Below are 12756 nucleotides of genomic sequence, written 5' to 3' on the forward strand. Positions count from 1 at the left end.
GCGAAAGTTCTATATAGGAATATTTTCACACATAATGCACGATTTCCTACCTATAAAGTCTATTTAGGGAACTTTAACGGTTGACTGGGTGGAACAGAAATAAGTGGTGCCTTTTCCAAAACGCATCAAAAGAAAGACATCTGAAAGTTAAGTTAAGGAAAAACGTGGTTAAAAAAAAAAAAAAAAAGGGTTTTAGATAGTTTGATGAGGCTGAAAAATGTGACTCAAGAGCTTCTCCATCAAAAAAAAAAATAAAAATAAAATAAACCTGAGCAGGAAGTTAAAGCGTTAAAAGTGTGCGACCATGATCAAACAAAGAGGACGAAGGAAGTTCTTTGTTTCTGTGAGGCAATTAGAAATATATATTGTTTTTTTAACAAAGTCTAAAAGTTAAGCCGTTTAGGAGTAAAAGTCTACAGTGCAGCCAAATACCACTCCATAGAGTATGTGCAAGAACCCGCGGAGGCCACAAAACTTAAGTGGTACAAATCTAAAATGGGTTTTATAGAGAGACATATACAATAACCTTATCTAAATTAAAGCGCTGAATTGAAAATTAATACAAAAACAATAACATTAAAAAAAATTAAATCATTAATAAGGTATGAATGCTTTGTATAGGTAGAGTGGATCGTCTTACAATCACAAGGTTGTTGGTTCGATTCTATTCGAGTCAACACAAATTGCTCACAGACGAGGTTGAACACTCTGCGTGGCAGCTGCTGTCGTCTGTGTTTGGTTGGAAGACGTGACATATAAGGGGCATGTATATATGCACGTCTTGGTGGAAAATACAGTCGGTGGCTTTCAAACTCCAATTACGAGTCGTGTTTTCACACCTATTGTGAAGGAATAAACCAACAGTCCAGCATTAGTCAGATATAATTACATCCCCCACCGAGGGAAGGACCGAGTAATTAATTAGCCACAAATTATAATGTGACCACCTCCTGTGATGACAAAGACGAGCCTTTTCCATACTGAGACATCATGACAGAGCCACTGAGGCTTGTTCGTGATGAACGTCACCTATTTAATTGCACTATTATCTTAATCAGATCTGGTTCAAGATGATAACCTCTTCCGTTGGGAGTTATGCTGCACCTGGAGAGACGGATTCTCTATCTACTGTTGGGAGTCGGAAAGGAAAAACAGGAAATATTATTTAAGGTCTTTTTATGACAGTATTTGTTATGAACAAAGGCTGCAGAGCTAAAAAAAAAAAACTGAAAAGAAAAAAAACTCTAAATCAAGAGAAAGTTAATTACCGGATGTCGCCGGTGCTCATACGTCAAAGCACCTGGTGATAAAACTACTCTGAAAAGATGTTTTTCTCTTACCTTTGGGACCAATATTACGTCTGAGCCACAGTGTTAAGTCGTCCCACATCTGAACAAACTCATTAGCTGGGACGCCGAGGCTTTCGGAGTCTGAATCCATCTTAAAGACGGCGCTCCGTCGTGGAGCTGCGACACAGACTAAACAGTGCGAGTGGCGGCTCTGCTGCTTTCGCTGACCAATGGCAGGAAATAAAACGCCCTGTGGTAAATGAGGCCTCCACTCCCTCTGCCTCTGTGCATTTCCCCTCTGCAGGCCACCACTTCCTCCCCTGAAACAATCACTGCCTCTTAATTCACCGCTGCACTGCTCAATTCTCAAAAAAACCCCACTGAAAACGCCATATTAAAAACATCCTTATCATCATGTTTGAATTCTTTCTTATCACTTTGCACCTGATGTCGGGGTCAAGCAGCCGAACCTAGTGTCTACATTAACTATTGTCTTTTTAATAGCATCATTGCTAGATCAGGACATATACTCCACTGGTAAAAAAAAAACAACCCAGAGTTGTTTTTAAACTTTTGTGCATCACACAATAGACTGAATTCCTGTCTGAGAACACTGTGGGGGAATGGCTCCACCTCTGTGCACGCTGTGGGATTGTTTCGGACACTGGTACAAAACACTTACCTGTGAGAGATGACAGAGGGGAGTGAGGTCGAGGTAAGCCTGAAGACTGACCGCTTCCGATCAGGCTTTTTCTGTTGCTCGTCCTGCAGCTGGAAAACCACAGAGAGAGAGACATTAGAGTGGAGACACTGTTAAAGACACAAATTCAACTTAGGACCTCAGATAATGGGTGTTTGACCTATTTAAGACTGGAGACTTTATTAAAGTATTGAATGCTGTATAATTTTAACTATTTCAAGACATTTTGCCCACACATTTTATTATTTGATGAAAAATGTACCACTGATGTCTCTGGCAGATGGTAAAATGAGAGTAACACACAATATTCCTGGTTTTAAAGGGTTAAAAAAAAAAAAAAAAACATTTTATGCTTTGTTTGTTCTTGCTGATTTCATACATGTTTGTATCATTAAGGCAAGTAAATAAAAATGTTATTCTAAACTTTCACCGTCATCTATTTGAATATTTAGGGTTTTAAGTTTTCACTTTAAGTATTCCCAAAGAAAATACAAATATTCCAAAGTAATTAAAGTTACCGATGAGGATCATTTCTGATCATAAAAACTGGATGTTCAGAAACAAAACTGAACCAAAACGCAAAATCTGGAAGAAAAAAATTGGAATGTATAACAAAAGTATGCACAACATGGTAATCAAATGTAATAATTCATGACATAAATGTATACTGCATACTGTAATCTTGCAGTAATTGTTCTTTTAAAAGAAACATCCACCCTCCCAATTTTGTTTTGTAAAAAAAAAAAAAAATTAAATACTCCCATACATTTTTTTTTATTAATTCCCTGAACAAGCCTGAAGCATTTCAAAGCATCACCTTCCTCTGTCACGTAAACTAACATGCTTCATCACCGCTACAAATTCAACACTTACCAGGTGGACCGCTGTCAAACGTTCCCTAAATAATCACAACTTCTCTTGCCCTCAACAATTAAGATGTTTAATAATGGAAAAGAAGATTTGTCAGATTTGTTCTATGGGCACTACCAGCCTACCCAGCCCTCCTCTGGGTTTCCAAAAGCAAGAACATATCGACCATATAGTTTGTTAAGTCAAGTCTAAATGATCGAAGCGTTGTTTCTTTGCAGGATTTTAAGAGTAAACTTAATAAATCCTTCCCAGTCTAAACGACCGACATCATCATTATTATTGTGACAAAACTGAGTGAATCTCTGACTTGACACTATTAGTTTGCCCTTCAGATAAACTCCTCCCAGCACATGAGGCGCTCATGTGACTCGACAGTGTTGCATCCAGAGACATACAGTAAAAGCATCTGTGGTTCAAAACCCAAAACGCTGATCCGATGCACTGTTCAAAGTGCGATATGTCTCCCGGTCATTGTTAGACTGACTCACGAAGCTCTGATCAACAAAATGAGTCATAAATGAAGCTCTTTCTCTTTTTCTCTCACTCTTGCTAACCTTGAGAGAAACATAAATTATTTCGATGTTGAAGCAGCTTCGGCTTAGCGCTGGGTTTATAATTTCAAATTAGAGTGCCGTCAGTGGAAACACATAAAGCCAGAGGAACATGAATTCACTTCAAGGTCAGGGAGTCAATGACATCCTGTTACATAACCTCCTTCGAGACGAACCCTTCTCCGCACTTTTCAATAAATGACTTTTCATCCGGCAAACACGAGAAAACCCGTTTCTCCCCGAGAATGTTTCTGTACGAGGAGTAAAGACACAGACGCAACGAAACACGGCAGTGACTGCGGAGACGGGACTGCTGGTGTCCGGGAGAAACGGCGTCAGTCAGTCAGTCAGTCAGTCAGTCAGTCAGTCAGTCAGTCGCCGGCCGCAGCACGGCGGTCAAATTCACGTCGGCTTCTGCAGCGATGCAGAAACGAGCCTTCATCTTTGTGTCAACACTGCTGCAGCGCAGCATCTACAGGTGTCACTGCAGAGCCGTCAGAGCCTCCATGTCGCAGCAGCAACAGCAAAGCGCTTTGGGCAAACGAGCAAGGTCTTTAATATAAAAGATTGTCACTGTGAAATCAGCAGGTTTTTAGACATTTTCGTCACGTCAAATATAAACGCATGTATTTGTCATGCAGCGTGCAATACTTCAGAGATGTCCAATACTTGCAGTTTTCACAGATTCATAGTGGATAGTTTCATGTTTTGTTAGAATATGGCATCCTGAAAAAATGCTGAATCATCAAATTAATCCGTCCATTTAACATGCAGCTTCATGCAATGTCTTTGCCTGGAGCCACTTCCAGATGACTAGAAACAAAAAGTAGATTTCAGAGGCGCTTACAATCCCACACACACACACTCATTGATACAAAGGATCAACTTCAGAAACATCAATTCAACAATTACATGTCTTTAGACTGTGTGGCGGAACCACAGTGCCCAGAGGAACCCCCGCACAGGAGGAGAAACTAACCTCAGCATAGAAAGAACCGGACAAAAAAAACATTGTCTTAGTTTATGTAAATTTAAGAGAGCCATACGTTTGAAATTCTAGAACTTCTAGAAATTCTAACTTCTAGTGTGAAGAGTTCAAAAGTGGCGACTCGCTGAACATCACTCGTGTATTTTTGCATGTTTGAGCCACTTTTAAAAGTTTCCACAAGTCAGAAACAGTTTCAACCAAGAACAACAAGAACCAAGACAATCTGCACTCCAGCCACTGGGTAAATGACCATTTGCTGCACCATTCTGTGATTCAATTTACTGTCACTTTTCAACCCTTGATATTTGGTGACGTTTCTGGTTTTATCTGATTTTATCACGACTCTTTCTGATGGCTAACATGCCTGAATCGACATGTTTAGGATTATTACAATGCGAAACATTGAATTACGGTGGGGACATTTGTAATAAACATGCAGTGTTTGATAATTCATTCATAAATATGTAGTGAGATAGCCCGAAGCCTCGCGCTCGTACTGCCACATTCATAATTAAAGGGTCACATAAAGAGAGTCACGGATTGAAAGTCACGAGGTAAAACTCCCGTCCTCAACTTTTCAAGAACAGAAAACCTCTGCTTGGGACGACGACCCGCCAGTGTGGCATCGTGGGCTGCTTGATCGGCCGTCAGAGGAGGAAACCTGACTTTTGACCCCCGTTTACAGTTGGTGGCTTATGGGGCTCACCTCTGCGATGGGCAGTGTGGACACGCGCCATGAATCATTTACCGTGATGGGGAGGGAGCGCGTAATATCTGGTACACAGGTGCTCGGTCAAAGCGGATCAGATTTAACGAGATCTATTTATACCCTCTCACAGTGGATTAGGCCAAGAGGATGCCACGCCGCTGCCCAATCAACCCTCTTGTTGTTTCACCCCCCCCCACCCCTCGGTGCCTATCCCGGTTGCTTGCGCCACCATCTACCCCTCTTCACCACCGTGACACAGCTGAGATGAACTCAAAGACGCGGTTAACTGGCTGTTCCCGGATGGGAAAACAAGCTGCCACAGGTTCTAGCTGCACACGGGTCGTCTTCCTTCATGCCGAGCTGAGTTCTGGTGGCGGCGCCTTAGCGGCCGCAGCACACCTAAGCTGGGAATCATGTTGGTATGGTGGAAAGGTTTTAAAAAAAAAAAAAGGGGGGGGGGGGGGGGGTATAAAGGAGCCCTGGGCGAAGATGATAGGGAGAAAGTAGGCCAGTGTTTGTGCTGTACTGCAGATGTGTGAGATTCCTGGAACAGATTCAGATTCAGTTTAACAGTCTTTTATGCAAAACCCTCAATCTGGTGGCGGCATTGTTGCACTGCGCACAAAGCGCAGCTGCAAAACAAACTAAAAATACTTTCTCATCAAAGTTTGCAAACACTTTGCACATCTGAGCTCCTTCTTTCTTTTTTTGTGCTACCTCTTGATTTAAGTTTTCCTTTATACGTTTCACACGAACCCCCTTTACTCCACCGCAAAGTAATCTCAATCTGTCAAAAGCGATTTCTTAAGAGTTCGTCTCATTTTGGCGAAAAATAGGAGGCAAAAATAGATGAAAAAACGTTTGATTTCCACCACTCGGAATTCAGAAGATTCTGAAGCGCCTCATCCCGCTGACCCGTGTCAGAAAATAAATAAATTTAAAAAGCCATGATTAATCTTTTTTTACGTTTTGCTCCCTCGTCACAGCTGTCAGGTGAGCTGACAAAGCGCAATGACACATAAATTGCTGCTCGGCGCTGGCAAACCCAAAGTCAAAGTCAGACACATGACACAGACAGACAGACACACACACACACACACAAACAGTTACACACAATCACACGCAGACACACGCACAGCTCTATTATTAGTATTTAAAATGCTTGCTGCTTTGGTCGGGGAAAAAAAAAAGGCTTGCCAACTCATTTTTGGAAGACAGCAGTTTTCTTTAAGCCACTGTCGTTTTGTGCATCTGAAGATGTTCAGTATTAAATAGGTTTCAGTAAAGATTTAACTGACAAGCTTTTTTTTTCTCTTATGGATGACTTGAAGAAATATCAAAATCACTTCTCTTTAATTTCAGTACATTTTCTTGATCTTTTTAACGTCTTGGCTGCAAATATATCACCATCATATAACTTTCATAGCCAGCACAAAGTTAAATATTATGTAATTAAAATAGGGTTCTGAAACTGTACAATTACTGAACGAACAATGCTTTGTCAAAAAATTGTGAATAAATGTCAAATACTAAGATTGTATAAAAGAACAAGTGTTGAATATCACTGTATGTACTGCAAATGTGAATTAATGTAAAACATGAATGCATATTTCCTAAACATCCCTGAAGTTTGTAACATGACTACAAACTGTGGTTTAGTTTCTATTTTCTTATTCACGTCACATTATATAAAGCTGATATGTTACTTTTTAGGAAACTCCGCACATTCAGTAATTTTGAACACTTTTGTGATCCTATTTCAAGATATGGGCTGAATATTTTACAATATCTAGACAAAGCAAGGAGCTTTTAGTGATGTCAACCACTTTCAGGATAAATTTAAAAAATAATATTCTCTTAATATTTGATATTTTACACACTATGAAACATCAACACAGAATTTACTTTGAATATTGAGGATTATTGTAAGATAGCAAAGCTTTATGTCAGAATAATGATCTCAAAAGTGCAACAACATTAATTCTAATAATTAATTCATCCCATTGCTTAGTTCTATGTAGAGGAAATTCCATGGTTTCAGTTCTCTGATCAGTCCAATCAAATATTTAATCATTGCGTTGTGGTTTTATTGAAAAGCAAACGGGTGGAAGAAACTTGTGTTGTCCGAGACCATTTCCACAGCTCCGGCTTTTTTCCAGTTCGTCATAAATTTGCTGGTTTTCAAATAAAAAATATTTACACACTGATGCAAGATGTCCAGAAACTGCCAGTATTTCATGCTAAGCGGTTTTGCACGATAAAATAGGTCAGGACGGGGATTAAAAATAAATAGGAGTATATGAGCTTCACCAATACTGTAGCCCCATCATATACACAAAACTGGGATCAAGTGGCTTAGCTGTAAACCAGTGTCCACACACTCCAAATCCCATAAAGCATTTAATTTTTTTTTCTTCTTCATGTGGGGAGTGTTTAAAAAGTGCAATAAAATACAAGGGTTTTTTTGGCCGAGGACCACGACACGCGGCAGGATTTGCACGTTCCCACTGAGCATTAATGGGGATGGCACATTGGAAAGCACACATCCTGTGTAAGGAACATGAGCCTGCCTCAACAACAAACATTCAATTACCATTTGACACACAAAGCAAATAATACACAATGGGCAAGAAGGGAACACCCAGCTTCTTGTTCATGTGGGCCTCATAAAACGGCTCCAATGATTGAAGGTAAACACAAAGACAAACACCACAGCTGTCATGCAGTGCTACACAAACTTAAGTTTCCAGACTATACGTGGCCACTTCGTGGAACAAAGGAGGAAATAACCTGGGGGGAGTTTTTCCGTCTCTTTACGATTACAATACGTCAGATTTAAAAGGTACCTCTTAGAGCGGCGCAGACGGGCTCCACTGAAGAAATGCGGCATGTTAAAGTTGGACAGGACTGTCCACAGACTGGAGTCTGACATGGTGTCCAAGTCATGCCAGAGAGGCAGATGTAAAGGCGGCTTCTGGAGAGCTGAGGAGGAGAAGCGTCGCCCCTCAGGGTTCAGGAGGCTGCGACCTCCGGAGCACTCCTGACAGGCACTGTCTTTAGGACCAAACTTCCTCTGTACAGGCACATCTGCAGCCAGCTGCGGCATACACACAGCGGCAGGGAGGACACGTCGTCCTCCTCTGTCCTCAAACCAAAATGAAAAAAAAAAAAAGTAATCCAGGGAGAGTCCTGAAAGGCACACAGGAGTGTGTGATCCAGGTCAGGTGGTGACAGCCTCCACTGTTGCAGGGGGGATATGACACCTAACACCAGCTGACTTTTTGTTTTCCCGTCTCACTGCGACTGCGTTCTGTATCCCAAACACTCGCGCTGCTCCCTTCGCTCAACATGCTTCATATCATGTAACAGGCATCTACCACTTCACAGCCTGTGAAGGGGGGTTGTGAGACAGAAGGGCACTGCATCATCAGCAGATGCTGCTGTGCACTCCGCTGCTTTCGCAAACTGGCACCCCTCCAAAAGTCCGGTGGGTCAGTGTATTAAAGCAGGACCTATTTGAAATGGAAATGTTGAGCTTGAGCATGGATTTCTCTGCTGCTGCATGTATTCCTCCCTCATGCCGAGGATGAGAGCCTCACCTTAACCACACCACCTTTGATCCCTGACTCTTAAAAGAGATAAGCAGCTAAACTCCTTCAGGAAAACGCACACATCAACGCACAAACAGGATTAACGCTTGATCCAAGGCTGCAAAAGCATTGATTTGAAAACAGGGAAAAACCTCCCTCGCAATACACGTAACCTTTCAGGTGTGTTTTAAAGGAACAGAACTCGGATTCACTCGGCCCTTCTCGTCAGTTCAGTGATGAATTTGACTGCCGGGTCCCGCATGTATGTGTGAAAGCTCAGGGTCAGCTGATCACATCAGGCCACTGGGTGCAAAGTCTGCTGACGAACTCCGTGAACAAGCTTTCAGGTCTTCGGATAAAAACAATGCTCCCAACAAGATTACAGCGTCTCGCAGAGAACATCACGGCTGGTCAATTGTGTGCAGCGATATTTCTGCAAACACCTCAGAGCTCCACCTCTGTGATAAGAGTGTGTGCACACAGTCTGAGGCTGCTGTAATCACGTGATCAATGAAGTCAGATAGATATGTTACATTCACAATGCAGCTGCAAAGACCTTTGTCTTGTCTCACTCAAGATAGTATAAGAAAAAGCGCATGAGCAAGAAAAAAAAAAAACTTACTCACATTGCTGAGATTTGGTTGTTGGACACATTTGATGTGTCTCTCCTGATTGCATGGAAGTAAATGGTTTATTATATTTCAATTCTGGGAATATGATAAAACAAACAGAATACTCTATTGAAACTCACTTTTAGAACAAAAAAAGAAAAGCCACAAAAGAAAAAAGTGGAACAGCTGTGTCCCATATAAACAGACGAGCTGTAAAACTCAAGATAAAAGCTTCAATAAAACAATATCATGAACCAGCACTTCTACTTCTACTGACCTCTGGACACGATAAAGGTCCTTTTAGTCAAAATTATATCAAGAATACCAGTATTCAATTAAGGATACCTACTTTGCATGAGACAAAAGCAGGAAATCGTCATGGAAAATGGCTTCAATACAATGGCTTTTTTTTCCCCTTCCACCAGCTGTTTCTTCGCCTCAACCTTCTTTGGATGAAATAAAACCCCAACCTAAATCCACCTATGATGCAAGTACTGTGCTTTAAGCCTCTGTATATAGTTGCATAAATCTACTTTCATAAAAGTACTGTTTATTTATCTAGTCTTTATTTTACCAGGAAGTCCTTCGAGATAAAATCTGTTTTTTGAAGACGACCTGGCCAAGAGGCACACCGGTACCGACAGAAAAGCAAGCAGGAATAAATAAACTTAAATACCATTAAATATATCCTCAATATAAAACACTATGCATGAGGCAAAGTTTTAAAAAAGAAGCAGTCTTTCACTTTGTGTCAAATAATTATGCAGTTTGTGATTTATTTTCATATTTTAAAATGGAATTGTGCTGAAAACTATTATGAAAACTACCGAGCGGGACATGAACTAAACTATAGCACAAATATCTAATCATGTGATTGGAATTAATCTATTGTTCAGGAAGGAGTGTATGTCACTGAAAGTGTTCAATAAAATAGATTTATTTGATGTTTCTGTTGGTGAAGGAGCATCGACCACTATGCAGAGAAGATGCATTTTATTGCCTTCAGCAGGAAAACGGATTCAAATGGAGGGAAACTAGAAACAAGGATGGAAGAATACCACAGGCCAGAGGGGGTGTGTCCCTCCCATCTCTATGACAACATACATAGATGCATAAAAATAAAGTCAAAACACCTCATGAATCTCTTCCTTCGATTTCCAAACTGACCAACTTTTAAGCTGTTAAGTTTTTTCCAACACTCCGTCCCGTGCACTTCATTAGGGCGGCCGGAGATCCGCTGCCTCGTCTTGTCAGATTTTATTCCGGGCGGCTATAATACCAATAGTGAGCCGGAGAGCAGAGGAGCGGTTCAAAGACTGTCTGAGAGCTTTGCTTTAGGAAGTGCACAGTCAGACCTGAGGGCCATCAGGATGCTGCAGATGAGTAATCACTTGCCAAGAGCGCTGCCTGGAAGGGGATCAAAAAGTCCAAGAATGACCAGCACAAAAACCCACCACTTCCTCTGGCATGTACCACAATTGTAATAAAATCTGAGGGGAAATATTTGTTGTCATTGTAAAGGCCCGAGCTCCTGTGTGCATTCCCTGCGAGTGGCTCAGTCCGCTTCCCTGCAGGCCTCTGTGACAGCCTTCACTCTAATTATGGCTCTGCTCCGTTTCTGTGCTCCACATAAGAAATGACGGTTCACGTGGTTCAAAGTCAAACTCTTACAGAGCAGCCTGAACAGGGGAGGTCACTGTATGTGCTAACAGTATGAGGAGAAGATGGCCTGCTCTCCTCTGGATGAGAGAGGTTTTGTTTTATGGGCAACCGAAAGATGAACAAAAACCTACATCTTGATGGAAAACACAGAGTCACACCTACTGCACCTACCTGTAAGTGATAGAAAAGAGGAATTATTTCAAATACTGCTTTAGTAGTCACATACGTGTGTGTATGAGTTGTATCAACAACATGTGATGAAATGTAATTTCTTTAGCAATGATGTAATTCGGACAAGCACCGACTCACTGCCATTCATAAATCCTGGAGGAGGTTGGATTTTATTTTATGGCATTATTTGTTAAATTATTTTAGGATGAATTACTGGAGCAATCCTTCCAGTGAATTCAAAATAAATCATGTGTAGTCTGTCGTTTGAAAGGGGAACTCTAGGTGATCAAATATCACTGATGACTGTGTGAAGGGGCTCTTCAATCCAATATGTTAAAAGATAGCCTGAACGTTTTCTCGCTTCGAGAACAGGGGTCAAATTAAAAATGACTGGCATAAATTCTATTCACAGTTTCTCACCAAACGTACTGCCTGCAGTATTAAGCAGTTCATTTCTCATAACAATTGATTGATTTACAAGGTTGACATAATCAGTAAATGGTGAATGCATTCAACTTTGGGGTTCAATGTCGATCTGCTCCACCAACCACACCACAGCCGCATCGTGATTAAAAAAAAAGGTATAACAATATTTGGTGATGAGGCTGACGAACTCAACAGGAGTGATTGTGTTTGAGTGATGTTTCAAACTCATGTCCCACTCGTCAAGGTCAAATATGAAAAAAGAAGTGAAGCCAAAGGAAAAACCTGCTTTCATCAACTGACAATCTCTGCCTACTGGACACTGACTACACTCAATTAGGAAACAGGAGCGACGCACTGGTCTCGTAGACCTTGGGTAACATGAGGTACATCATTTGTATTCACTTGTTTGTTTGACTTGTACTTGACAAGTGCATCTTATCTGTAAATTAAACAGATTAATTCTCTAATAGTTTAATGAAATAGTGAAATAAGTTAGTAAAACACATAGTTGACAATCGACATAAGTCTCTCAGTCTCACTGTGTGCTTAAAGTTTAGAAATTAAACTAATTTAACTCCACAATATCCAATCTACAGACCCTCCCCTGGTTGCTCATCCTGTGAAATGTTCAAAGTGAGTTTGGGGATCCTCATTTCAAGTTTCAGTTGCTGCAGGAAAAACCATAACAACATTAAAACTACCCAGGACTAAATTGCAAGTTACAACCTCTGAGAACAAGGAAGCAGCCAAGTGGACATAACGATACTCCATAAAAATCCTATGTTCCAAAACAATAAAGGCTGTATTCACATCATGTTTACTCATTGGAGAGCAGATTGTTGAAGTAGCAGTGTTCCTGACGCAGACGTCCAACAACTAAATCCCTGCTGGTCAAGCCGAGACATTGACCCTTGCGCTAAGCTTAGACTGAAACACAATTCAACGCCGTCTGTAAAACTAGTTCAAACCCTGCATGTGAGGATTAGAGTATCTGTGAAGCATTTTCCTCTCTGGCTCCTTAAACCCACAGATCTGTTACCTAATCAGAACCTCTGAGTCCATTCTGTTTATGCCTTCACGCTATCTTAAGCAACATAAATTTTTCTCAATCCCAGAGCCCCGGAGGCTTGGCTACTATATAGACTTTCCACGCCTGGTACAGAAAAGTATCAGGAATCAAAGGTGACCT

General features: G+C 41.0%; 1 protein-coding gene across 4 annotated transcripts in view; it reads right to left on the bottom strand.

Annotated features, from left to right (window-relative positions):
* The window catches only part of mast4 (microtubule associated serine/threonine kinase family member 4), a 109521-nt gene that overhangs the window by 25152 nt on the left and 71613 nt on the right, over positions 1 to 12756 (bottom strand). For all 4 annotated transcript variants that reach the window (XM_080477083.1, XM_080477082.1, XM_080477081.1 and 1 more), the window contains one exon: positions 1972 to 2060. In XM_080477083.1, coding sequence (XP_080333209.1) covers positions 1972 to 2060 — 89 coding nt within the window. The remainder of the gene's footprint in view (positions 1 to 1971; positions 2061 to 12756) is intronic.

Source organism: Lipophrys pholis, assembly GCF_963383615.2.
Source record: "Lipophrys pholis genome assembly, chromosome: 12".
Classification (NCBI taxonomy): domain Eukaryota; kingdom Metazoa; phylum Chordata; class Actinopteri; order Blenniiformes; family Blenniidae; genus Lipophrys; species Lipophrys pholis.